Genomic DNA, 27,003 nt, shown 5'->3' on the forward strand with positions numbered 1-27,003 from the left:
CCTTTGCTCAGATGTCGCCCCTGCAGTAGAGCCTTCCCAGGCCCCTCTGTCTAAGGCAGCAGCTCTCTGCACTCTGTCCTCTTGCCCGGTTTCATGTCCCTTCAGAGCACACACATCCCTATCTGACCTTAATACAGACAATGGAACATATTAGAGGAGAAAGGATCAACTAGAGGCAATGCTCCTGGGCCATTTTCTTGGTTTCTTCTTCCGGCAAGTTATTTTCCTTTATTGTGATTTCAGTCCTTAGATTCATTTTGATATTCTCAGGTCTCACATCACCATTTCTTCTTTTCTATCAGATAATTATATTTATCAGTCTAACTTTCATTAATCCAAAATGAAGCTTTATCTATATCTATCTATCATCATGTAAATGTACATTGTTTGCAGACACATTTCTGGTTGAATGAAGAGAGGATCTTTGCCAATGTACAGATGTGTGGAAACTAAAAAGTGTGTTGGCGCTGGAATTAGTGTTGCTCTTTCTCACTGAGTGACATCACAAAATGGCCCTTGGCCTTGCCTTCTGCGGGTCACTCGTCTCCCTTCCCTACGCTGTTTTCCATAGCAATGGAACACGTTAGCACGTGAGGATGGTCACTGTCGCCAAACCTCTTTCAGATGGCCACAGCTCCATAACTCCAGGTAGTATTCCAAATGCTTAGTTACCTACACAAAGCAGAATTTTGAGAATTTTCTAAACTATCCCTAAACATTAGCTGTACAGATTTCCAAGAGGAACATATCAGTCTTAATTTAGCAGTTCTCAAACACAAGCAATCCCTAGACATGGGAGCAGTCTGGAGACCCTTGCCCAAGGCTCTCCGGCTGATGCTCTCTGGTCCTTAATTCCTGCTCACTGTGCCCTTCCCAGCCACCCTGGTCTCTCAAAACCGTTCAGGCTATTCCACGTCAACTTCCAGGAACTGTTCAACACCTTCCTGAATCAGCCTAGGCCTCTTAGAAGGGAAAATGACTGATACACATCTGAAACTAACATTATGGTAAAGTATCCAAAATAAATTACTTCTTTATGAAGAACCATTGAAGAGGTTTTATGGTAGCCTTATTTGGCTTCAGAATTTTGCAGACAAAAATCTATTATTTATAACATTGATTTAAAAAAATGTGAAAAATAGAACCAAGTACAGTGATTTTGATTATCTCCTAAACATTTTTAATCAGAAGATAAAACTACCTCAGAGATGAAGAATTGGCTGAGCCACTGATTTTAAGAAGACCTGCTCATAGCATATATTTTTATACCTGTATTAAAGGTAATACTTTATTTAGAGGTTAAATAAAATTTAGAGGTTAGTAAATAATGCTTTTATGAAGGATGGCGCTTTTCAAACTAAATAGGTAAACACTAGAGCTGTGTTCTCATAATAATCTACTTTGATAAATGAGTCTTAGAATTTCTGTTAAAAATTGGAAAAGGCAAATTGAATTGCTCTTGAGATCAAGTTTAAAATTAAGGATAGTGACTACATTAATTAAAGAGTCTGTTAGTTTATCCAAAACCAAACAGGGAATGCAGAAATTAAAAATAATATAAGAACATATAGAATTCCACAGAAAACTGCTAGATTTTACAAATTCAGAAGTATCTATACTGATGTTATTCTGAACTAGAATAGAATTTCTATACTAATTAAGAGGTACATTTTATATCATGAAACGTTTGAATATTACATTTGTATTGTCATCATTTTCTTATAACTACAGATCATTGTTCAGGATCTTTAATTCTTTAATTTTTAATAAATATAAAAGTGCTGAATTTTCAAAATTTCATTACATTCTTTAAATCTTTACATCCCCAGTTTTTATATACTGTGTGTAACTATCGACTCTGCAGTTTCTAACACACAGGTTATTCATTTATTTCTAACTACATAGCCAACTTTTCCCAGTGAATTAAATGTATGTAACTATGCATGTTTGTGAGGGTTTTACCTCATTTATGAATACTCCAATTAAATCTTTTTTTTTTTCAGAAGATGAGATTCCCATGTGACAGTCAAACATGGATTTATTATTTCATTAAATATTTATCAAGCACCTTCTTTATGTAAGACTCTGTTCTAAGCATTGGACTGAACAAGACAGTGTCTGTTCTAATAGAACTTAGATTCTAGAGGAGGAGGAGTTAGCTATCAACAAATTGATAGAAACATAAGGTCGGAGAGCGGTAAGTGTTATGAAGACACAAAATAGGGTAAGGTGACAGAGGATGGACAGAGATGCAACTCTGGATAGAATCATCAGGGAAGCCTTTATTGTAGTATTTACACAAAGACTCAAAGAAGATGAGAAAAGAAGCCATAAAGATATGAAAAAAAAATTCTAGACCAAGGGAAAAATACACAGGCCTAAAACAGGTACATACCTGTTGGTTTGCATAACAGCAAAGAGGCCAGCAGGACATGGGACAGAAAAAGCAAGGAGATAAATGATACGAAATGGCTTTAAACATGAATTTGGAGATATTCTACTACTAGGTGTGAAAGAACAGTTCATACCACACTGACCCTTCCACTGAGAAGAACCGTATAAGCTATAAATGAACAAGGAACAGCTGTTTGGGGGAAGAGACAAAGAAATCAGTCACAAACTAGAGAAAGCCAATTCCAAGATAGGGAAACACATTAGGGTGAACCCCTTATTTGATACTGTTTCTTCTTCCCATCAGAGTATTTCAGGTTAATATCATGGGCAAAAAAAAAAAAAGTGGCGTTCTAGAGTTTGGCAAATTCTAGGCTGTCAAAGAGAAGGGCCTTGGGAAAGGCCCCTGTCTTGGAACTGACAACCTTGGAGAACTAAACTCTAACAGAGCACACTAAAAATGCTCAAAACACTTGAAGTAGAACCTAGAATCAGTGCAACCCCTGCTTAGATGAAGGTGGAAAACTGAAGATAACCTACATACACTTCAGAATCAAATGTGATTTTAGCAAGCTCATTCAATACAAAGTCAACACAAAAACTCACTTGCATTTCTATATACTGACAGATAATAAAACATAAAAATACAATGTATAATAGCCTCAAACAACATAAAATACATGGGAATCAATTTAATTATGTGGTTACATTAGGGTTCTCCATAGACACAGAATTAATAGGAGACATACATACATTTCAGCTGAAACAATCATTTGCCATGAAAAGAACAAATTGTGGTATAGTCAAACAATGGAATAATGTACAGCTATGAAAAATAAGGAGAAATACTTCACACAGCAATATAGATTCATCTCTCAAGAATAATGTTTGAGTTTAAGAAGATAGCTACAAAGGAGCACATGCAGTATGATTTTGTATTCTATGATCTGGGTGGTGGTTACAGAGAAATGTTTGTTCAAAAAACTGTACATTTAAGCAAGAAGCAATGTGCACTACCTGATTTTGGTGACTGATTCAAAATTCATGACAAAAGTTTCCTGCTACCCTGATGATCTGACACATATAAATACATAGGTTATATAGCTCTGTATCCAGGCAGAATTTATTTTTTATAATCTAAGTATCTTTTTCATACTGGGAATCATTCCAAGAATCAGAAAATGTAAGGAAATCTAAGTGTTAAGTAACATCTTAGTTTCTGTAGTTTATAACTTATTCTGGACGATGATTATAACTTTCAGAAGTTTTTATTTCAAGCAAGGGAAGTAGCCAACACTTGGAAAGATATTCGTCCTTTAACATAGAATGCATAGTCAGGAGAGAAAGAAAGGAAGGACACATGTGTCTACTGCTAGATTCACTGCTTGAACTAGGAGGAGAAAGACACTCCTCACCCATCCCCTTTGCAAGAAGGACCAAGGGTAAACAAGGGCAGCAGAGTCAAGACTGGGTACCTCTGCCTGGAGAAAAGAGGGTAACTGGCAGTCAGGGAACACAGCCCTCGGGCAGAATCGGGGCATCCTGCTCCCTGACCTTCCCTTTCCCTTCAAAAGGCTCGGTGGTTTGTCTGTCTGCTCGTTTCAGAATGCGCCGTAGCTGGGCTTATCAAATGCCATCTCCCAGCATTTCTTACCTCCATGCTTCACAGACTTTGCCCTTTGTCCTCTCCTACCCGCTCCTATCTTGTAGTTCTCTTAGGTGCTGGCCAGCATCTGGGGAAAACTGATAACCAGTGCCCCAAAGGTTGTTGCCCGTACGGCCCTGGAGATCAAAGTAGGGCATTGTTCTGGATGGCCAGGATGCACCTGGAGGGATGCCAGCCTCCCGTCAGGCCTCCGGGCTTTGGGAGTGGAACGCACGCAAGAAAGCACGAGGACCGATGCCCAGCCAGAAAAATTGAGCTCCAACGGCTGACTTCAAACCAGACGTCCATTTCCACTTCAAACACTGCGCTCGCCCCCCGCACGCTTCCCCCGCACGCTTCCCCCGCACACTCCAGCCGGCGCGAGGCCCTAGCACACGAAGCCCTGCCGCCCTGGCCCGGGGCCTCTCCACCGGGAAGCTGCCTTAGATCGCACCCCTATTCTCCTCCCCGACCCACTGGCGCTCTCATTTACTTTCTGACGGCCTGAAGCTGGGTTCTGGTCCGTGGTTTCCTGCTCGGGGGTGGTGCACCCCGCGGGGCTCCGACGTAGCCCGGGGGAGGGAAGGGAGGAGACGGAGGAGGGAGTGGCGCCGAGCGGCCCCGGCGCGCCGCCTGCAGGCCCGGCGCCCGCCCCGCGGAACCCCGCCCCGGCGCCGCGCCCCCCGAGCCCCGTGGGGCCCGCGCGCCGCCCCTGCAGCGGCCGCAGGCGCGGGTCCGGTCCGAGCGCTGCACCGGCGCGGCGATGGCGCTCTGGCTGCTGCACGTCGCGCAGAAGCTGCTGCTCTGGGGCTCGCTGGGCGCCGTCTCCCTGGCGGGCGCCACCCTCGCCCTGACCCTCCTGCAGATGGTGGCTAGCTACGCGCGGAAATGGCTGCGGTTGAGGCCTGTCCCGTCGTTGCCCGGCGCCTACCCCTTGGTGGGACACGCGCTGGTGATGAAGCCCGACGGCAGAGGTAAGGCCGGGGGCCCGCCCGCCTTCTCTGCGGCCGGGGCGACGTGACTTGAGATGCTGGACGGCAGGATAGGGGCGAGGGGAAGGGTACCAGCCGCTGGAAGTGGGGGGCCCCCTTCTACCCAGTTTTCCCCGTGACACCTGACATTCTCGGTGCCCTCCGTTCCACACGAACTTTGCGAATGGCATGGGATGCAGTACTTCTAAACTCCTGTGCTGCTTTTTCCCGTTTTCTCACCTCTCTAGCTACTCTATCCCAAACACTGTCTGCCTTTTCTTTTGTCTGGACAAAGCCTTAGGAGCAGAAACTTCCCTGGAACAGGCCAAATATCTCAAAACTTATCGCCCTCCTCCCTCTCTGGAAAATAAGGACTAGAGAGGGATTCATTAGCCCCCCTCCACCCCCCGCCCCGAAACAGAGACATCACAAGGCTTGAAAACTACTTTTGTTCCTTCTTGACCTTCATATTTTACCAGTTTTAAGGAGGTTACATAATGACAAACTATGAGGGTGGGGCCTTCTGGCAAACATACAGCAAGTTCTGGAAGCTATATTTATTAATTAGTGAATTGTTTTTTACTGAACCATCTTTTTGAAGATATAATTTATATTATGTTTTGTTGATGGGAAAAAAACACACTTTAAGACAGAAAGTCCTCAAAAGTACCTGGTATTTGTAATCCCCCAACAGAGAGGGTGAATGAGATTTTAGCACTTCATTTTCATGGGCATATAAATTAAGATACTCAGACATGAAAAGATTTGCCCAAACTAACATATTTTTAAATAATCCCAGGGCCAGAACCCTATTTCCCCTCAGATTAATTGTAAATAGGAGTTTTACAGCTGAATGTCAACTCCAAAGCTGGAAGGATTCTTTCTTTTCCACTTCTGTTTCCCCAAATAAAAACAATGCTGTCATTTCAACTTCACAGGAATGATGAGGCCTCATGGGAGAGTGTTTACCAAAATACTGGAGAATGCTTTTTGGCTTAAAAAAAAAACAGTAAGCTTTTCACCAGCCAAACGTCAATGTGACTAATGCAACATAACTATATATATGAAAACCCCATTTGTAAACATCCTCTTGGTTAAAACTCAGAGCAGAGCGAACACCTCTTTGACCCTAAGGCTTTATAGTATTAAAAAGTAACTGTAGAAATACAGATGCCCCATCCCCCAATGAGAAACAAAATACTTAAGAAATCTCATATTCTTTAGGGGAATTTTTCTAAGAACTGAAATCTCTAGTGAATAAAACATGTTTCAGAACAAAGTGTGAGTTGATTGGAGTACTTATAGTAATTTATAGTCTTGGAGTTACTGAGGGGAATGACTTGAAATACTGTCTTTTATAAAGGGACTTTGTAATCCATTAATAAGTACTTGACTTTGGCATCAGGCAAACTTTTGCTCAGCTTCTAGCTTTGCAATCAAGCAGTTTGATTTTGAGAATTTGATTAAAACTCTAAAGGGAAGAGAGCATCTGGAAAGAATAGAGAGGAACTACAAAAGCATAGAACAAAATGGCGTTAAGTACACACCAATCTATAATCACGTTAAATGTAAATGGACTACATTCTCCAATTAAAAGACAGGAGTAGCTGAATGGATGAGAAAAAAAAAAGATCCATTTATAGGCTCGCTACAAGAGACTCATTTCAGATGTGAGGATACACACAGACTGGAAATAAAGGAATAAAAAAATAAAAAAGCTTCTGTAGCTACTCCCATGTCAGAGAAAATAGACTTTAAAAGGGTAATGTAATGATAAAAGGGGTCAGTCTACAAGAAGATATAACATTCATAAATAATATATATGTACCTAACATAGGAACACCAAAATATATAAAGCAAATACTAAAACTAAGAGTTTCTTACCCTTCATTTGTAAAAGTAACTATATTACAGTTATTTTAGGGATTAAATGTAATTCATGCCATTTCTAGATCACTATCTAGGATTTGGTTAGAATAAGTTTCTTAATTCCCAATCAAACATTTTTTGAGACCCTGCCTTCTGCCCAGCATTGAGCTAAACGAAGCTGTGGATACTGGAATATTCTAAGATATGTCCCTTGTCCTCGCTTACCTTGTCTCTTAGGCAATAAGCTGTGCCTTTCACTTTGTGTCCAAATTTGTGTCCTTTCACATTTGTTGTCCAAATTCTGGCCTCAGTAATCTCACCAGGAGTACTGCGGTTGACTTCTCATTGGCCTCTCAAGCTCTGATCTCTCCCTTTTCCAGTCCGTTATGCCAACACCTGTCTTCCCCAACTGTGGTCTGCTATTGGACCTGATACTTCAAACTACAGATTCAGACTCCCCTGTCTCCTCTGTCAGACCAGACCAGGCAGTTATTATCATGCAGCGTGACATTTTGACACTGTTCATTTGACCCAGCCCTTTTCACCACAAATTTGACAATAGTTTTGACAAGAAGATATTTTGGAGCAGTAATGTTATAATGGTTCAAATGGCATATTCGGGGCCTCACTGCCTTGAATACAAAGCTAGGTTCCACCATTTACTAGTGCTGAGATATTGGACAAGTTACTTAACTGTTCACAGTTTCCTTAAGTGTATAATAATAGTGCCTCTCTCTAACTGGTGAGACATAAAGGACATAATGCACCTTAAACCTTAGCACTAGATCTGGCATATAAGAACCTGTCACAGCAAGTTAATATGACAGAATGGATATTGGCTATTTTAGGATATTATTAGGATTTGATGTGCCAAAATCTGCCAACACTTTTTTTTTAAAGCGTTACTATTAGTACTGTATGCGGTGGGTATCCCTGAGCCTCAGCCCTTCTCCCACTGCACTTCAAGCAGCTTGCTCTGAAGCCCAGGGGTAGGTGAGGCTTAGGCACAGATGAAGAGAAGGGATGAGCTGAGCATGTGCACATCTATTGTATTTGAAAAAGAGCTGAAAAGTTTATTGGTTTGTTTTTAATGCCATGTCAGTTTGTCACTGACGTCCCAAGTTCCCATGTCAAAACAGCCCTGTCAAAATCTCAAGTACCATATTAGTAGCCTCCTAGTAGGGTCGGCGTAGCCCTGCTGTTGTCAGTTGGGCACCCCCTTTGCCTAGGATAAGCCCTGACCCATACACCTAATCACTAGCCTGCCGCTCCTCGTGCTTCCCCACCTAGATTTTCCCAGCAGTGGAATGAGGCTCTGCACCATTCCCCAATGTGTAATCAATTCCCCAACTAGGACTCATGTCCTCCCTTGACCACGTCTTGTTTGACTTGGGCTCTGACCACCTGTCTAACATTGGCCAGGTCTTCTCTCTGAGGTCTTAACCCTGTATCCTAATTCCTTAGTCACTTGCTACTGCCCTGTGCCTACTGAGGGGTCACTCACCAATATGGTATTCCCTGACTGAGAGTTTTGTCATTCCTTGACCTCTCTTAATGCCAGGCTGCATTTCCCAGACCTCACTGATACCAACTCAGCGAGCGTTGGCCCCTGAGTTTCCCACACTACTTTGGTGCTATAGTTGGATTGACAGTCACCATTTCGCCACACCTAACCCAAGGGCCAGCCATAAACTCGTCCAATGCCCCTAACCCTGGCTGCATCAAATCTCAGCAATCCCTGTCCTCACCCAGAAGCTTCCTGTGGTTCCACCATACCCAAATTATTCACAGATCTCCCACACATTCGTGTTATTGTCCTCAAATACAATTCCAGTCATCTGGTTCTCATCAGAAACTTTCAGCTGTTCCTAGAGCCTATAAAAGAAAATGAAACCTCCATGGCCCTCCAATGCTCCGTCTCATCTCTCAGTGTTATCCCGCCACCCTCCATCCTCTGCTTTGGCTGAACCTACAGGGAATTTCAGACCCGCAGGCTTCCGCTCTGCTATTTCTGCTGCTCGGTATACATCCTCTCTCCACCCCTACTGCCCCTTTTGTGCCTATGAAAGTCTAGCTCGTTCTTCAATGCTCAAATGCCATCTCCTTCGTGAAATGAGAATCAGTAACTCCTCAAACTTAAATTTCTATTTTACCACCCACTGCACTTTCTCTGGTATTGTGATTTGTTACAGAAGTGACCAACTCCCATAATTTTAAGTCCCTCAGAGTAGAGGTGGGGGTCTTTTGGAGGTGCACATTCCTTGCTTGTGGAATGCTTATGGAAGCAAACTGTATTTCCAGGGAGAACTAAGGTACTTAATCATATTTAGTCTCATTTCTGGACATGTAATAGGAAACTAAATCGACTGATTTCAAAATTTTCCCATCTAATCCCTACATTGTCCTCAGTGCTGCTCATTAAATCTTTTTATTTTAATGATTCCTTCTTATATTTACTACAACAGCCCTCCACATTTTTCATCACATTTCCGAACTTGATTCTGCTACCTGGGCTCTTAAGTTATAAATTTCTTAGCTACATTAAAGAAAATATAGACACAAGCCTATATTTGTATGTGTATATATTGTGTTTCTCTCCCGTGAACAAAGTATTTTTATAAAAATCTTCCCTCAGCTTACTCTTCTTACTGTTTCAGAAAAATAAAACTCCCTTCTTTTTGAGTTGTTTCTGTTGAAATAATTTTAGACCTACAGAAAAACTGCAGAAATATTACAGAGTTTATATATGCCCTCTACCCATCTTCCTCCGACAGTGACATCTTATGCAATTAGTATAATTATCAAAGCTAAAAAATTAACATTTGTACAATATTGTTAGCAAAACCACAGCCCTTATTTGTATTCCACAACATTTCCCAATAATGTCCATTTTTTCTGTTCCAGGCCTCAGGCCAAGACCTCACTGACAACTAGTTGTTGTGTTCCCATGTGTTATGCTCCAAGATATAAATCTTTTCTAATCTGTGATTATTTATCAGTCTTTCCATGTCTATTATGACCTTGACATTTTTTTTCTGATAACCAATAAGGTATTTTGTAGACTATCTCTCAACTTGAGTTCGTCTGTTGTTGTCTCATAATTAGGCTGAAGTTATATGCACTTTTTGTAAGAATACAGTAGAAGTGATGTTGAAAGCATTTTCTCTAAGATCAGATGCAAAGCAAGGACACCTTCTCCTACCACTTTTATTTAACATAGTTTTGAAGTCCTAGCCGAGCATTTAGGCAAGAAAAAGAAGTAAAAGGCACTCAAATTGGTAAAGAAGAAGTGAAACTCTCACTGTTTGCAGATGACACAAACATCTGTATTATATACAGAAAACCGTAAAGACTCCACCAAAAAACTAACAAATTAATTAATAAACAAATTCTGTAAAGTTGCAGGATACAAAATCAACATGCAAAGTTACTGCATTTCTATATGCAGATAAAGAGTTATCAGAAAGAGAAATTAAGAAAAGTCTAATTTACAATTGTATCAAAAAGAATAAAATACCTAAGAAGAAATTTAACCAAGATTAAAGACCTATACACTGAAAACTAGAAGACACTGATGAAAGAAATTGAAGAAGGCACAAATAAATGGAAAGATATTCTGTGCTCACGGACTGGGAGAATTGATATTGTTAGAATGTCCATACTACCCAAAGCAATCTACAGATTTAATGCAATCCCCATCAAATTCTAATCACATTTTTCACTAATAATGAACAATCGTAAAATTTGTATGGAACCACAAAGGCCCCACATAGCCAAAGGAATTTTGAGAAAGAACATAGCTGGAGGGATTATAAGTCTTGATTTCAAGCTATATTACAAATCTATAGTCAAGAAAACAGTATGGAATTGGCATAAAAACAAACACATAGATCAGTGGAACAGAATCAAAAGGCCCCCCAACCCCCCCAAAAAAGCCTATGTAAGTAAGTGGTCAGTTAATTTATGACAAAGGAACGAAGGTGCTCAAAATCACTAATCATCAGAGAAATGCAAATCAAAGCTGCAATGAGGTAGCGCGCTACACCTACCAGAATGGTTTTTTCCAAAAAGAAAATAACAAGTATTAGCTAGGATGTGGAGGAAAGGGAACCCTTGTGCACTGTTGGTGGGAATGTAAACTGGTGCAGCTACTATGGCAATTGGAGGTTCCTCAAAAAATTAAAAACAGACCTACCTTATGATCTAGCAATTCCACTTCTGAGTGTTTGTCTGAAGGAAACGCAAACACTAACTTGAAAAGATATCTGCACACTGCCCATGTTCACTGCAGCATTATTTGCAACAGCCAAGACATGAAAGCAACCTGAGTGCCTGTCAGATGAATGGATAAAGAAGAAGGAACTCTTGCCATTTGCGAAGACATGGCAACATGGATAGACCTTGAAGGCATAATGCTAAGTGAAGTGAGTCAGACAGAGAAAGACAAATATTGTGTATCTCATTTGTATGTGGAATCGAAACGACGACGAAACCTGCATTATAGATAAAGAGAACAGATTGGTGGTTGCTAGAGGCAGGGGTAGGGGTGGGCAAAATGGGTGAAGTGGGTTAAAAGGTACAAACTTCCAGTTATTAAATAAGGAAGTCCTGGGGATGTAATGTATAGCATGGTGACTGTATTTTATAATACTGTATTATATATTTGAAATGTGCTAAAAGAGTAGATCTTAAAAGTTTTCATCTGAAGGAGGAAAAAAATTCATAATGTGCTGATGGGTGTTAACTAGATTATTGGGGTGATCATTTCACAATATATACAAATACACAATATGTGCAAACATTGAATCAGAGAAGACTTCCCCTGGAAGTCACATGTAAGATGACACTTAAAGCATAAGTAGGTGTTACAATGGGCAGTGGCATTAGTGTCCCATAAAGAGGAGAGGCTCTGTAAAGGCCCGGAGATCTTTGACAAGTTCAAGGATTAGTAGGACAGGACAGTTTATAGAGAGTGGATGGGAAGCATCTTCCAGGGCTGGAGAGCATGACAGGTTTTCCTTCCAATGAAAGGGCAGCATAAGGCAAGGCCGGGAGAAATTGAACAGTTCCAGGGGTCTTGGGGAATGCACCTGATAAGGTTCACCCCCAGCACCCGACGTTTGGGACTTCACAGTTCACAGGGTCATTCCTTATGGGTTATCATACTCAGAGGCACGTCGTTCATAACCAAGTGGAATTACCCTTGTGATACAAGCATTAAGTCATTTAATAGTGACTGTGCAGTTTACTTTTAAGATGTAAAGGACCTGGAAGATATTAAATGACTTGGAAAAAAAAAAAAAAGATAAAAACCCCAAGAAGGCACAATAGGGTACTTATTTAAAAATTAAATATTTCTCTGTGGTATCCACATATAAATCAAGTATAAAAATCAAATGAGTATTCATATTTGAACTGTTTATAGTTCGTAAAACATGAGCAAAACCGAAAGCTTCTGTGATGACTGCCCTTGTACTGTTCACCATGTAACTTATTCACTATGTAAGAATTTGTTCTCCATGTAAGAACTTGTTTGTTATGCCTCAGAAGATTGGAGACTGACGAAAATTAGGCTTGGGGTGGATTAATGATTGTGCATTGAGCATTGACTCCCCTATACAGAATTTTATTGTTGTTAACAACCATTTGATCAATAAATATGAGAGATGCCCTCACAAAAAAAAAAAAATACACACTTCCAATTGTAAAATAAATAAGTAACCAGGATGTAATGTATAGCATAAGGAATATAGTCAAAATATTGTAACAGCTTGGTATGGTGATAGCTGGTACCTAGAATTATCATGTATATAAGTGTTGAATCACTATGTTGTACACCTGAAACTAATGTAATGTAATACTGTGTGTCAACTACCCTTCAATAAAAAATAATTATCTACAAAAAAAAAAAAATTAAATATTTCTCCCAGATTTTTTTCAGCAGCTAATTTATTACACTGAAGAATACCGACATGTGCCACTGCTGAAACTCTGGCTGGGGCCAATGCCTTCAGTGGTCCTTTATAATGCAGAAAATGTGGAGGTGAGTTTGGGCAAATAAGGTTAGTATTCCACTGTACATTTAATGATGTGAGCATCACATCAGAACAAATAAATTCTTATATTTAATTGAATTCAGTACATTGAGCATTCCATTAAATATTTTTAGGCTGTGTAGGTGCTTTCCAAATGTAGTCTGAATCCTGCAGAGAGGAGCAGCTTCTAGATGTCTGTACAAGTTTGTTGTCAGGTCCCAATATTTTGGTTCTATTTTCCTTGTAAAGTCTGCAGAAGAATGTGGTTTTATACAACCATAACATAGATTATTCTACAAGGTGAGCACATGTTATCTGCCAGACTGTTTTAAGATTCCAAAAATATAAGACTAATAAAATATGAGTGTTTCTCTCAAGGTGCTTTGAGTGTCATGTATTAACATCCATTATAAATTTATTATTCCAAATTAAATTAATTTTCCTAAAAGAGAATGTTTATCTGATATTGAGATTTTTTTTCTGATATTGAAATATGATTAATTCGTGCTCTTGAAATTACTCTTCAAAAGGATTGTGATACATTTTACTTATTGTGACACTGGAGAAATTATCTTGTGGTTTGCTGAGACAAGCATTTGGGTCTGTGAATAAAAATGGGGTAATCAGATCTTCTTTTCATGGAAGAAAATTAAAAACACAAGTTCCTAGCACATTGTGCTGTGATATGTCTTCTTAATTATTGTGGTGAAGATGTTGGTGTTTCACGTATACCACACTGCAGAGGACTGGTTCACAGTAGATAGCGAGGAGACCAGACAAGGACTTCAGGCACTGCTGACTTAGGTCGGTAGAGAGGGACTTGAGCAGGAGGCCCAGGGAACATTATGTGTTCAGCCCAAAATTCATCTCTTCTACTTCACTTTGACTCCAGCCAACCGATCACACCCATGGTTTCCAGTATTACTTATATGCTGGGACACCCAAATGTGTACTTGTAGTTCAAGCCTTTATCCTGAGCTTCGTACCTGCCCTCAGCCCTCGGCAACTTGAATGTCTCCATGTCAACGTACTGAAAATGAACCTGTGATTTCCATTTCCATGGATGTGGTCATCCTTTACCGGCTTCCTCTCCCTCTCTTCTTACCCTCAATCAATGACTCCATTCGGTTCCTAGTTCATGGCAGGAACCAGAGAATCACCTTGGACATTTTCCTTTCTCTCAACTGCATTTAGTCTCCAAAGCTGAATGACAGTTAAGCTTAAAATCCCAATTGAATTTCTTTGAGGCACAGGAATGAAAATCAATCAGAGAAACAATGAAATATGAAGATATTTAAAATGACTGTTATGAAATATAACTTTAAAAAGTAGTTGTGTTCTAGCTAGGTATTATAATTGATATCATTCTGATGTCTGTACATCTCTCAACATTTTTTCTTCTCTTTCTAAGGTAATTTTAACTAGTTCAAGGCAAATTGACAAATCCTATATGTACAAGTTCCTACAACCATGGCTTGGCCAAGGACTTCTGACAAGGTATGTCAATGTGAATCTGTAAAGCTGTCCTGTAGAAACAGTTTCTTCTATGGACAACTTGTTATGTCAGGAATTGATACAAGGTTCTCTTCCTGCAGCAAGACTGTGCTGTCAGTAAGTAGGGAGGAAACAGGAAGAACAGGTGCAGGAAACATTCCTTTGATAGACAGGAATCCAGGGTGTATGGTAATCTCTGGTCACAATATTCAATAATGATGACCACCAGTGTTCCAAGAAGGATGAGATGGTCTGGTTCTATGAATGGAGTAAAGCCAAAGGAGAGTTTGGAGCAGGGAAATCTTGAAAATTAAATGCAAAGGCAGTCAGCCCCAGAGAAGTATATGGAACACAGTCCTCAGTCCTTGAGCTGGCAGCCCGCCGGAGGGCTCCTTCCTCTGAGAGAGGGCCTAGCAAGAGAAGGCAGGGACTTCGTGAGGACCGGAGAATTTGAAGATAGTAGAAATCAAAGTGGAATCACAGAACATGTAATGTATTGATAGAAGGAAGGAGAAAAATTCTAATTTTTGTAAACTCAGAACTGATAAATTTAGAAAAATTAAAAAATTTTTCAACTTTTATGAATGCTCTTTTAAATATTAGTAACATAGAATATCTAAAATATCCATATTTTATAATAATATATGAATCTTTCTATGTCATTCTGACCAAAGCATCAGATAATCTGTAGATGAAGTTATTTCAGGGGAATTGTGTTGACTTGGCCATATTATACTTTGTTTTGAATGTTGCTTCCCTTTGTTTGTAACCATGTATTGTATTTCTAGTACTGGAAACAAATGGCGCTCTAGGAGAAAAATGTTAACACCCACTTTCCATTTTACAATTCTGGAAGATTTCTTAGATGTCATGAATGAACAAGCAAATATATTGGTTAATAAGCTTGAAAAACATGTTAACCAAGGAGCATTTAACTGCTTTTTTTACGTCACTCTTTGTGCCTTAGATATAATCTGTGGTAAGTCTCATTGATTTATATCTAAAGTAATAGTAAAGATAAATGGCCCAAACAGAAAATAGCATTCCATCTGGAAGACAAATGAGGGGATTGGAAAGGATGTAGGATTCTTCAGGGTGGACCTACTGCTAAATTAGCTGCCTGAGAAGCAGCACCTACTGCCCACGCTTTGTGCAGAATAGTCACAGAGCCAGAAAGCCAGGAAGAGCAGGGACAGGAGTAAGAGAAGAAGAAGGTACAAGAGAAGAAAGAAAAGGGGGAAAGAACCATCTTAAAATAGGAGAAGAGAACAGGACTTATAGGTTTTTTTCAAGTATCTGCCATTGGAAAATAAACATCAATTATGTGCATGAATTGAATGGTTGCTTGTCACCCATTTTTACAGAAACAGCTATGGGGAAGAATATTGGTGCTCAGACTAATGGTGACTCCGAGTATGTCCGTGCAGTTTATAGGTAAGTGGAATCTTTTGAATTATTTTTAAAATTGTTATTGATGAGGGCTTTAATAATTATTGCTAATAACTTGCACTGTATCATTTTCAGTTTGAAAATAAAACATTATACTAAAAGTAACTTAACAGTTAAGCATGTATTTTGACAGTAGGTGAATGGTTGTGTAAAATATGGAACACCCAGACCAAGCAGTGATTTGAAATGATTTTATAATATATTGAGAGATGACATCATGCTAAGTGATAAAAGAAAGATGAATACAATTTTTTAGTAGGTTATCATACTAAAATTTTTCATAGAAAAAACTAAGATACTAAACCAAGAATGTTAGCTGTGGTTATTGTTGATCTGTGTATCTGCTTCTCTTTCTTATTTTTGTTATTTATTCTCCTTTCCTGTATTTTCTGTGCTGAGTATGTACTGTGCATTAGTTGAGATAATCTGTTTACCTTAATTATTGCTTGTGATTATCCATCTATTCAGAGGCAAGGCCAGGATTGGATTTGAGGTACCTTAGCTATAAGGCCACTGCTCATTTTGTTGTAGTAGATCTTAATTGAGCACCTATAATCTGCCATTGATTGCACAAAGTCCTGACTAGTTTTACAGTGACACACAAAACAGAATAGCAGAGGAGACAGGCATTGCAACAAATTGATAAAAAAATATAAATTATGATAATGGCTTAAGAAAGCAAGCAGGTTGATATTACAGAGGAACACAGGGATATGTCCTGCAGACTGGGTGGCCAGGAAAGGCCTCTCCGAAGAGGTGGCATCTAAGCTTGTGCAAAGGAGGAGATCCTGTCGTGGCCCTTCAGCTTGATTTATGGAAAGAATAAGGGAGGTACTTGGGACAGCTCTGTGCCAGATGGGTATTTACTGAGTACTGTCCTGTAGAAAATGGCAGCCAGTTGTTTTCTGTCACTCCAGAGAAGTGATCAAGCAAATGAGTGGACATTAAGAAGAGGCAGATTGCATCTCAACCTGTGGTCCAAGAGCCACAGCCAGCCTTGGAAGGCTGGGAACTCTCCCCTGGAGAAACCAGAGCAGAGGTCAGCTGGTCATCTAGTAAGGATGTTTTATAAAGGATCATTCATTCCTCTAACAAACCCATTTCATTTTTAAGCTTAATTAGATGTGAAATAGCCCGTGCATTCATCATTGAGCATAAAGCATGGAGTTCCTCATAGCCTCTGAGATGAATCATCACCATTCCCATCAGTATCCCCACTGAGACCAGACACCAAATAGGTGCTCAAGAGACACACATTTTCAATATACCAGCTGACGTATTTTTATCCAATGTATAGGATGAGTGACATAATACATCGAAGAGTTAAGATGCCCTGGCTCTGGCTTGACCCTTTTTACATTATGTTTAGAGAAGGACGGGAACACAAAAGGAGCCTAAAGATCCTGCATGATTTTACCAACAGGGTAAGTTCTCTATTTATTTCTCATTGTGGTAAAATATAGTTCACATAAAATTTACCATTATAGCCATTTTAAATGTACAAGTTGGTAGCTTTAAGTGCACACACAGTGGTGTGCACCCATTATCACTATCCACTTCCAGAACTTTTATATGATTTCTATGTTTGGTTGACATACCTAGCGTAGGACCATAGAGCCTGTGTCTCATAAAATAAAAGTTGAATAATGGAAACAGTAGGCAGCATGATTACATCTAAATTATGCATTCAGCAAATATTAAGCACTTGCTAAGTGTGGACACTGTATCAAGCGTTAGAAATTCAGCAATGAGGAAGACATGGATGTCCCTACCCTAAAAGAGGTGTTTAGTACAGGAGGTTGCCTATAAAATTACAAAATAGGATATGAACTATGGACATTGATGAACAAACAGGGTGCCATGTTAAAAGAATAAAGAGACAGGATCTGCGTTGTAAGTCTTCTAGAAAATGTTTGGATTAGTCAATGGTTTTCAAAGGCAAAGAACATTTGTATCAACATTTCAACTTGGAAAAGATTAAAATTAACTTGATATTACTATGTTATTTCCAATTCAATAAGAGCAAGGAGATAGTGATACTGTTTTGGATGTAGGATGTCAGTCTGTGTTAAAGATGTACATAATCACTTGGCAATAGGAGAATGGCCATCAGTTTGTATTTTATGGGTGTAATTACATTTCCCCTCAGATTTCATGCATTACTATCAATATAAAAAGTTAATTAATTTAAAACCAGGTGTACAATATTAACCCTTTAAAAAATATTGAAAGTTGCATACTGAGTCCAGGCGAAAGTGGTTCCACCAAGAATCAAAGAGACGTGGTGTCTTACTGTCAAAGAAGTTAAGATCTATTTGCTCAAACCATTTATTAGCAATTCTGGTCAATTGCCTGATAGAAGAAAAAAGTGGAAATGCGAATTAGCCAAATTAAGTTTATGGGCTTTAATTCTTTTATGCATTCAACAAATATCTAATGAGCATCCTTAAAGGACCAGGCAGTGGATGTTCCAACCAGGTACCGGAAGTTGGAACTAGAGCAGTGAGCAAAGACCATTTGCTGCTCTGTGGCTGTACACCCACACCCAAGGGGTTGGAGGAGAAAGGTGTTAAATAGCAAGGATGACATAATGCCCGATGGTAAGTGAAATGGAGAACAAAGTGAGTAGGAACAAAGTGATGCTACTGACCAGCATAACAGTGGTCTGGGACAGTCTGTCCGATAGGGTGACAATGAGCAGAGACCTCAAGAAAGGGAGGGACCAGCCATGCTGTGTCTGAGGAAAGAGCTGTCCAGGCAGGAGGAACAGCAAGCATGCAGGGTGAATTGCCTCCCCAACTTGCTGTTTCTTTTCTCTGGTACAACCCAGAACGAGAGTGATGTGGAATTCATCTATTGTTTGACAACTGCATTCTGTCCACCTAAACTTTTTCTCATTAGCTCATTCAAATCCCCATGATACTACCTACTTGACTGCTTCTCTATTCCTATGTTGGAGAGACTGTAAAAATAGCCCTTGAAAATTCTGAATCTGTTTGACCTGAAATTTGCTTTTAAAAGTCTTGTTAAGTAATGCACTAAAACGTTAACAGATGTTTTCCTGTATTTTCACGAGAGCCTGAGTTATCGGAATAGCAAGAACAGAAAAGGTTTAGAAAAAAATGAACCAAAGGAGTTGGCATATTTTCATAGGAAAATGTATTACTAAGCTTTATCAAATTCTGCATAGAAGCATGCGTTTGATTCGATCACACAGGTCATCGCTGAACGGGCGAATGAGATGAAGAGAGATGAAGACAGAAGTGATAGCCAGGGCTTCTCCCCCTCCAAAAACAAGCGCCGGGCTTTCCTTGACTTGCTTTTAAATGTGACGGATGATGAAGGGAAAAAGCTAAGTCATGAAGATATTCGAGAAGAAGTTGACACCTTCATGTTTGAGGTATTTTACAGCATCATGAACAAATCCCAGTTATTTTTTTAGAAGCTTTAGCATTATTTCTTAGTTTAGTGAAATTTTAAAGTAGCTTAATATAGCTAAGGAAGAGTCATTATATTGTGATTAGGAGTTACAAAATTTAAGAGCCCGATTAAGTACCACACCAACTTCCCTCTTCAGAAAAAACTTTTGACTCGTGCTGGGTGCAGCAGTCTCAAGAAAACCTAAGGTCTGTCGGACTCTGGCAGGCAGAACAGTCAGAAATTACTCCGTTGCTTATATTGCTTCATGCTTCCTTTTAATCTCTGAGAACCACAGGTCTGCTTCTTCACTACCTCCTTTTTGAAGGTCTAGCAAATGAGGTCTTAGCTGCCCCAACTAAAGAAGAGAACCACAGCCCTCTGGGAGAGGATTACCCAGCTTGTGATCCTAAAGGGACTTATGGTCTCAAAAAAGATGTTTTTTTACAAAGATCATTCTAACTATATTACTATTACAAAGGACGAATCTCTGAATATGTGGATTGCAAAGTAAAGATAAAGCAGTGGTTTTAAAAAGCACCAGGTGGTAATATTTCGGAAGCGGAGGCAGGTCAGTGGCATCAGGTCATCGGCCCTCTCTGTGGGCCGGCCATCTGAGGGGGTTCCGGGCATCCCAGACCTCTGCCACAATTTCCCTATGTGTAAACTACAGGGATGGACTAGATCAGGAGTTTTAAACTTCTTTCTTAAGCAGAGCACTTTATCAAAAAGAAATTTTATGCAGAAAATGGACTAATTAGCTAACTAATCTAATTAGCTAAATAGTGCAGGGGTGTTAAGCCTGTGGGCTCTAGGAGCCAAATCCCAGCTCTAGCCTGTACTAGAGGTGTGATCTTGGGCACCTCATTAGCTCTCTGGGCCTCTGTGTCCCCTTGCTATAGAATGGGCCTCACAGAGTAACTATGAGGATTACTAATGACTTTGTAAAGGGCACCAAGAATCATGCCTGGCATATAAGAGGCATGCAGCAGATACATATTGGCTGTTATTATTTTAAGTTGGTGTGGAGAGACCTTCTCACCCCTCACCCTGCGTGCACACACATACACGTGCATGTGCATGAGCACACATACACACCCATCTCCCACCCATAACCTCTCATTTTCATGAAAACAACCAAATCAATGATCTCTTTCTTCCAGCTCCAACATTCTTTGAAATTCTAGTTTTATTCTTCTTTGCATCAAACAGGGGGCTTACTCTGTGTAACTACAATATTGTGAACTCCTCCGGAAGGTGGATGCAGGCCTTACTCCATGCCTTTCATGTCCCAAGTGCCGGCATTAGATGTTAAAGATTTTGCCTCTGCCCCAGTCCCTGGTAGGCTTCTGGAGACTGCGTGCTATGTTTCATTTCATCCGTGTTGGTAGGGCGGCAGACAAAGTGAAACAGGAAGTTCAGCAAACTTCGTTTACCCATTTGGGTGAGGCTTCCAATTACAATTTCATACAAGTACTCAGAGTGGTTAAGCAAGAGCACTTCCTTCTATGACTCTGGTAGGTGACTGAGTGAAACCAGACAGATCTTGTTTGCAGCTCCAAGTAGTTTTGTAAAGGGGCCGCAAGGGGAAGAAAACGCAGTAATGCACCACTATCTGAGACTTGTAAACTATGTACTTTTTAAACTAAATAATAAGCCTCAAACAGTTCAACTTAGGAGCTGTTTTATAAAATAAGTGCTTTGGAGCTTTCTGGCCAGAGAATGAAATATTACAACAAATACTAGTGTTGCATAGGGAAAATGGAAAAGATCTTCCATACACAAGATAATTTGTTTTCTCTTTTTTTACCCCTAAACATGTTATTCATAGTGCTAACTAAAATATTACTATTGATTTTCCAAATACATTTTTTTTCCTGAAGAACTCACCATTTTTTGCATGTGGAAATGCCCTGGTTAGATGAGGACAGGAAATAAAAGGCTAATGCCTAAAACACTGAATCGGCAGAGAATGAAGTCCAGGGTGTGAACATTAGTATCGGCTCTAGTGTCCTTACGCCACATCCTCCACACGCACAGAGGGCACAGTGTGGGCTCGGCTTTGTCATCAGACACTTTAAGGACTATATTCTTGCCTCTGCCTTCTAGTTAGTTGTCTGGCCCTGGTAATGTTATTTAACATTTTTGTCTCAGTTTTTAATCTCTAAAATAATGAAAAGCAGTATCAAGCATTTCATGGAGTTTTTGTGAAGAATAGTTGAATTAGTTTCTGCAAAATACTTACTATTTGCCTAAAACTCAGCAAATATTAAATGCAGCTATTTAGCAATTTCTTGATATGGAGAATATTACTCAGAACCAAATGTATGTTCCCCAGTGGCCAGCATCAATAGATAGAGCCAAACCTCACAAATTAGGGGAGGTAGAAAAGCAGAAAGATGGCAAGTGGGTCATGAAAGTTGGGCTTTTTTACCCTTAAAAATGTCCCAACACACCTCATTCCCTTGGAATGTCCCCTTAGTAAGTAACACAGCCGAGCCACTTCACACCAAGTATGTAACTCCATGTGGCACTGAAACATCTCTGTAACTATGAGCCTCCATACTGAAGTGACCGTTTGTTTCTCTCTGCAGAATTAATTTATTATATCTGGAGTCACATTGCAGTTGTCAAATCCAGAGACAATTCAGATATAGAGCTATCATTCCTAATCTTCATAATATAACTCTGCTTTTTTAAAACAAGCTCTTTTTTCCTTATATTTGTAGGGCCATGATACAACTGCCTCTGCAATAAACTGGTCCCTATATCTACTGGGGTCTTATCCAGAAATCCAGAAGAAAGTGGACAATGAACTGGACGAAGTGTTTGGTATGTTTGACCCCTTCACCAGTGACACTGCAGGTCCTGTGTCCTCTGAAGCAGAGGTTGTTCTTACTCATTAGGGATGTGCAGTAAGAAACTGTGTTAGGCAGAGAGGCAACCATATGGTGTCCTTCAAGGACCAGTTTCCTGTGTAAGGCCTGCTCTGTACACTCACGGGCATCTGCTAATAGCCTGGCCTGTGTGTACCGGGCTAGCTGCTGGTGGCACACAGAAAAATGTCACTGTTTTCAAGGATCTCACTGCTTACCAGATGAGATGGACATTGTACATAAGGCATCGGGGCATGCCTTTCCTATGGGGAAATCTGACCCAAGAGAAGGTACGCTTCCGGAGGAAGCCCTGAGAACTCAAAATTAACCATTTTCAAGTGTAAAATGTAGCCCATTCACAATGCTGTGCGGCTATTACTTCTACCTAATTCCAAAACATTTTCAGTACCTCAAACGGAAACCCTGAACCATTCTTCAGCCACTCCCCATGGCCTCCTCTCCCAGCCCCTGGCAACCACGAGTTTACCTCCTGTCTCTATGGATTTACCTATTCTGAGTATTCCTATAAATGGACTCACGCAGTATGTGACCTTTGTGTCTGGTTTCTTTTGCTTAGCACATTGTCTCATTTTATTTTGATTATGTACAATAGTAAAAATAATATTTTAGCTGGAGGTATGCAACATTCAGTGTTTTGATGAACGTATTCTTCTTTGATGTCCTTACCCAAAGCCACAAAGTTCTTTCATTGTCATTTCACGTACTTCCTTTAATCAGGGAAGTCTGATCATCCTGCCACCTTAGAAGACCTGAAGAAACTTAAATATCTGGAATGTGTTATTAAGGAAAGCCTTCGTCTTTTTCCTCCTGTTCCTTTATTTGCTCGTAATCTAAGTGAAGACTGTGAAGTGGGTAAGAATTTGCTAATTGTGGGGAGAGTGGATTTTTAAAATGTGTGTCTTGCTCCATCCTTAATGGCATTTTCACTCCTTGACAGCGGGTTACAAAATTGTGAAAGACTGTCAAGCAATCATCGTCACCTACGCGCTGCACAGAGACCCACGACACTTCCCAGACCCTGAGGTCTTCAAGCCGGAGCGCTTCCTCCCTGAGAATTCGCAGGGACGCCATCCGTATGCTTACGTGCCCTTCTCTGCTGGGCCCAGAAACTGTATAGGTGCGTATCCACCAGAACTGGTCTGACCTTCAGGCTCACATGTAGTGGGTTTCTCCCAATAACTTCTTTGAGCTGTAGCGTCCCATATGGCAGCAGTCTTTTTTAAAAAATGGATTTCCTTTTACTATCTACATGATTGTTTTAAAATACGGCTGTCATGGAGTGTTTTCATTTCCCAGGGCTGCCATAACCAAGCACTATGGGCTGGGTGGCTTGGACAACAGAAGTTTATTTTCTCATAACCCTGGAGGCCAGGAGTCTGAGAGCAAGGCGTCGGTGGGGCCGGCTTCTTCTGAGGCCTCCCGCCTGGTCGTTGTCTTCTCTCGGAGTCACCACACGCTCTTCCTCTGTGTTCGTGTCCTGATCAATTCTTTTTTATAAGGGCACCAGTCAGACTCGATTAGGGTCCATCCATATGAGCTCATTTTAACTTGATTGCCTCTTTAAAGTTCCTCTCTCCAAATACTGCCACATGCTGATGTATTGGGGGCAGGGGCTAGTTAGGACTTCAACACAGGAATTGGGAGAGGGGGGACATAGTTCCACCCAGACACCACCATCACTTGCATGGCAGAGTTTTAAAATGTTCACAGATTTTGGCTTAAGGTAGAATATGTTGTATATAGTAAAAAACTTATTTATAATGATTCATTATATTTAACCTAATTTCTTTGTTTGTTGCTTGTAAGAATTGCATTTTGCAGAACCAAAACAAAGAGTGCTTACCACGCAGCCAGCTAAAGCACATAAACAAAAGGAATGTACATCACCATTAGAAACACTTTTGGGTTTAGTATCTCTAGCATTTTCCCATATGTGTAAATCTAGGTATCAGTCACATGAGGCCAGGTTTAAGTGATGAATCTGAAACAGAGCTGGTGATTGTATGTACATTACATTAAAGGCCCAGTAAGAAAGCAGTCCAGATTAGTGAATCTTGTGCTTCAGCGAGCAGGGCTGATACGGGGTACTGCTCAAACTCAGATATCTGGCCCGCCCCGGTTACTCACACGCACTGGGTGGGAGCAGGAAGGGCACTCAAGAGCCTTCTTTTTTAGCAAGTGCTTTTGACTCTGCCATGGCCTGCTGTGAGAGTGTCACACTGCTTGCTTCCTCTATTACAATTTCTCACATTTGCAATACATCTGTAATTTAAGTGATGGCATTTATATTTATTTGAAGGTCAAAAGTTTGCCACGTTGGAAGAAAAGACCATTCTTTCCTGCCTTCTGAGGCATTTTTGGGTAGAATCCAACCAGAAAAGAGAAGAACTTGGTCTGGCAGGAGAGCTGATTCTTCGTCCAAGTAATGGCATCTGGATCAAGTTGAAGAGGAGAAACACGGAATAATCCTAACTGCATTGCTGGGCTGTGCTCTTCTCATGTAAAAGGTCTTTGTTTAAGGGAAACATTACATTTACAGTCTGTAGATCATGGGTTCAATACTCTTACTCTCTAGACCTAATTTTTTCTTGTTCCCACTTACCTTGGGGTCAAGTCTACCAAAGAGAGAGTTTTTATATTTTCACCACCACCACAGATCTTATCCCTGGTCTTGATCCCAAAAGCAGAATTAACTGATGGCAATACCCAAACAAACAAGTTTCTCAAAAGAAGGACCCAAAGGCATCTGAAAGGATTCAATTTCGATTGACAGGCTGAAGGGATATCACTGAATTTCCAGAATTTTTTAAAGGTATTCTTACATATACATATACATTTAATTTGAAAAGGGTGAGTAATAAAGTATTTAGTCTTAAGGAGCTTAAGTTTTTTAAATTATATAAGTGGCATCAACTATGAGAAGAATAATGGCACTTTCCTGATTTTATCACCTGGAGTAGATCATCTCTAAGTTGGTTCTGTTCCTATTTCCCTTTGATTGTGTACCTACAGGCTTCATTTAGTGCTTCACGATGTCACAGTTGGCTTATATATCACATATTATTGGGAGAGAGACTCCTCTTTGTAATCTCTAGTCCCTCACAGAGCCTCACACGGTTATAGCTTTTGGAGCTGGAAGGACCTTAGAGCTTATCTAGTTGTAGTCCCTTTCATTAGAAGGGAATGAGGTCTATGAGAAGAGACGTTTCCGCCTGAAGGCATGGTACTAGTGGGTGACAGGGCTGGAAATAAAGGTCTGTACTCTAAATCTCACCACTCCTGGTATGATACACTTCTACTAAAATATGCTACTGCTTTATGAAACTCAGGTCTGTAATTACTTATGTCATTAGACCACAGATTTTTCTTCCTCTGATTTTGGCACATTTTTCCAGAATCCTTCTACCAGTAAAGGAAATGAGAGGCCAGTCACCCATATTTGGCATCCCAGTAGGCTCTCTCAGTTTAGGGTGAGACTTTGAGTAACTTAATCCTCCAGAACGTATCTATCAAGCTGATAACTGACACACATTCCCTGAATTTTAACTTCATAGCAGAGAGAAGCAACACATTAAGAGGATGGAATACGTATTTTTCAATGGATATCAAAGGAGGGGTTTACAAAACCAAGATCATCTGGCAGGCGCTATGAGGCAGGGGCATTTAGGGCCAGGTCAGCCACTGTACCCACTTTATTATCCCAAGAAGTCCCAGTGTAGACCACCCAGCCCCTAAGTTGATGAGAAAAAGCCAAGGACGTATATGAGCCAGTTGAAAAAGACTGTCACCATATGGTTACATTTCTTATCTAAAAAGAGAACAGAAGTAGAAAACCTCATTTCCAGGTGACTTTGGATAACTGACATTTTATTCATGTAAATCGGTATTATTTACCAATTGTATGCTAAACTTACATTTAAACTTTACTTTTTTTCTGTGTGCAACCCCATACTAGACATGAAATCAAATTTAAAGTGAAACATCGCTGTTACTTTTAACCTAAGAACTTCATTTAGTCCCAAAATAATGTAATGCTTGTTTTACTTGGAAATGCTGTTAAACCATGTTAAGAGTTCAAATTGAGAAGTTATGTTATGGTCTGTAGTACCGAAATTCAGACGATTTTTATTTTAAATAAGAGAGTGATCAAGTATCTGTCTCCCTATTAACCTGTTTTACTGCTGTTGGAAAGAGGTATCTCAAAAAATTAATTAATTAATTAACTGGACTTTAAACATGTGTGCTACGTTTTATTCTAAGAAATGATGTCAGTTTGAAATATAGATGACTTTAAAAGATAAATTAGCGGGTGACTGAGTCATAAGAGTAATAAGAGCAATAGTACTTTGGGTTGATGTCACTGGTGTCATTCAGATTTTCTAAGAAAAGTTCCTTGGGCTACTATCATAGACTGATCTCTAGTTTCCCTGATTCTGAAGAATAAACTAGAATAGAAAAACCAGAACATTTTGCTCAGCTGATGGCAGAAAGTGAAATCTCTTAGGGCTACCAGGGAGTCAGCAAAAGCCATAAGCATCATGAAATCCCAGGGATTTGCAGTCTAGAAATCTTCCTAGAGGTGGGCCACTGAACTGAGGCTCTGTTCACGGTCACAGACAACTGAGGAATGTCATTTTCCGGACCAGCTAACCTGTCTCACAGTTAAAGAGATGCTAGTTACAAAAAAGACCAATTTTTACCCTGGAATGTATCTAGAATATCAACATGTGTTTTTTTCCAGCATCTAATGACATGCTAGTGGGTAGATTTAAAATATTTTGGTCTGCCTAGAAATCCCCTTTTTAAAGAACAGCCCTGTCTTTGTTTTTGGAGCT

At 40.0% G+C, this 27,003-nt stretch overlaps 1 protein-coding gene and 1 long non-coding RNA gene across 3 annotated transcripts in view; one reads left to right on the forward strand and one right to left on the reverse strand.

Annotated features, from left to right (window-relative positions):
• The window catches only part of LOC118916865 (uncharacterized), a 170,810-nt gene that overhangs the window by 16,343 nt on the left and 127,464 nt on the right, over positions 1-27,003 (reverse strand). The gene's annotated exons all lie outside the window — the stretch shown is intronic.
• LOC118916863 (cytochrome P450 4V2) lies at positions 4,623-26,403 on the forward strand. The gene is made up of 11 exons (XM_036894146.2): positions 4,623-5,010; positions 12,807-12,919; positions 14,323-14,408; positions 15,194-15,384; positions 15,770-15,839; positions 17,152-17,278; positions 19,072-19,254; positions 22,001-22,103; positions 22,886-23,020; positions 23,106-23,285; positions 24,468-26,403. Exons 1-11 carry the CDS (start codon positions 4,800-4,802, stop codon positions 24,632-24,634), a joined length of 1,566 nt encoding a protein of 521 aa, XP_036750041.2. The 5' UTR covers positions 4,623-4,799; the 3' UTR covers positions 24,635-26,403.

Source organism: Manis pentadactyla, chromosome 7, assembly GCF_030020395.1.
Source record: "Manis pentadactyla isolate mManPen7 chromosome 7, mManPen7.hap1, whole genome shotgun sequence".
Classification (NCBI taxonomy): domain Eukaryota; kingdom Metazoa; phylum Chordata; class Mammalia; order Pholidota; family Manidae; genus Manis; species Manis pentadactyla.

Coding starts and splice junctions, on each gene's coding strand:
- LOC118916863 (XM_036894146.2), top strand. CDS start 4,800: ATGGCGCTCTGGCTGCTGCACGTCGCGCAGAAGCTGCTGCTCTGGGGC. Junction 5,011..12,806: donor GATGAAGCCCGACGGCAGAG/GTAAGGCCGGGG, acceptor TATTTCTCCCAG/ATTTTTTTCAGCAGCTAATT. Junction 14,409..15,193: donor GGCCAAGGACTTCTGACAAG/GTATGTCAATGT, acceptor TTGTATTTCTAG/TACTGGAAACAAATGGCGCT.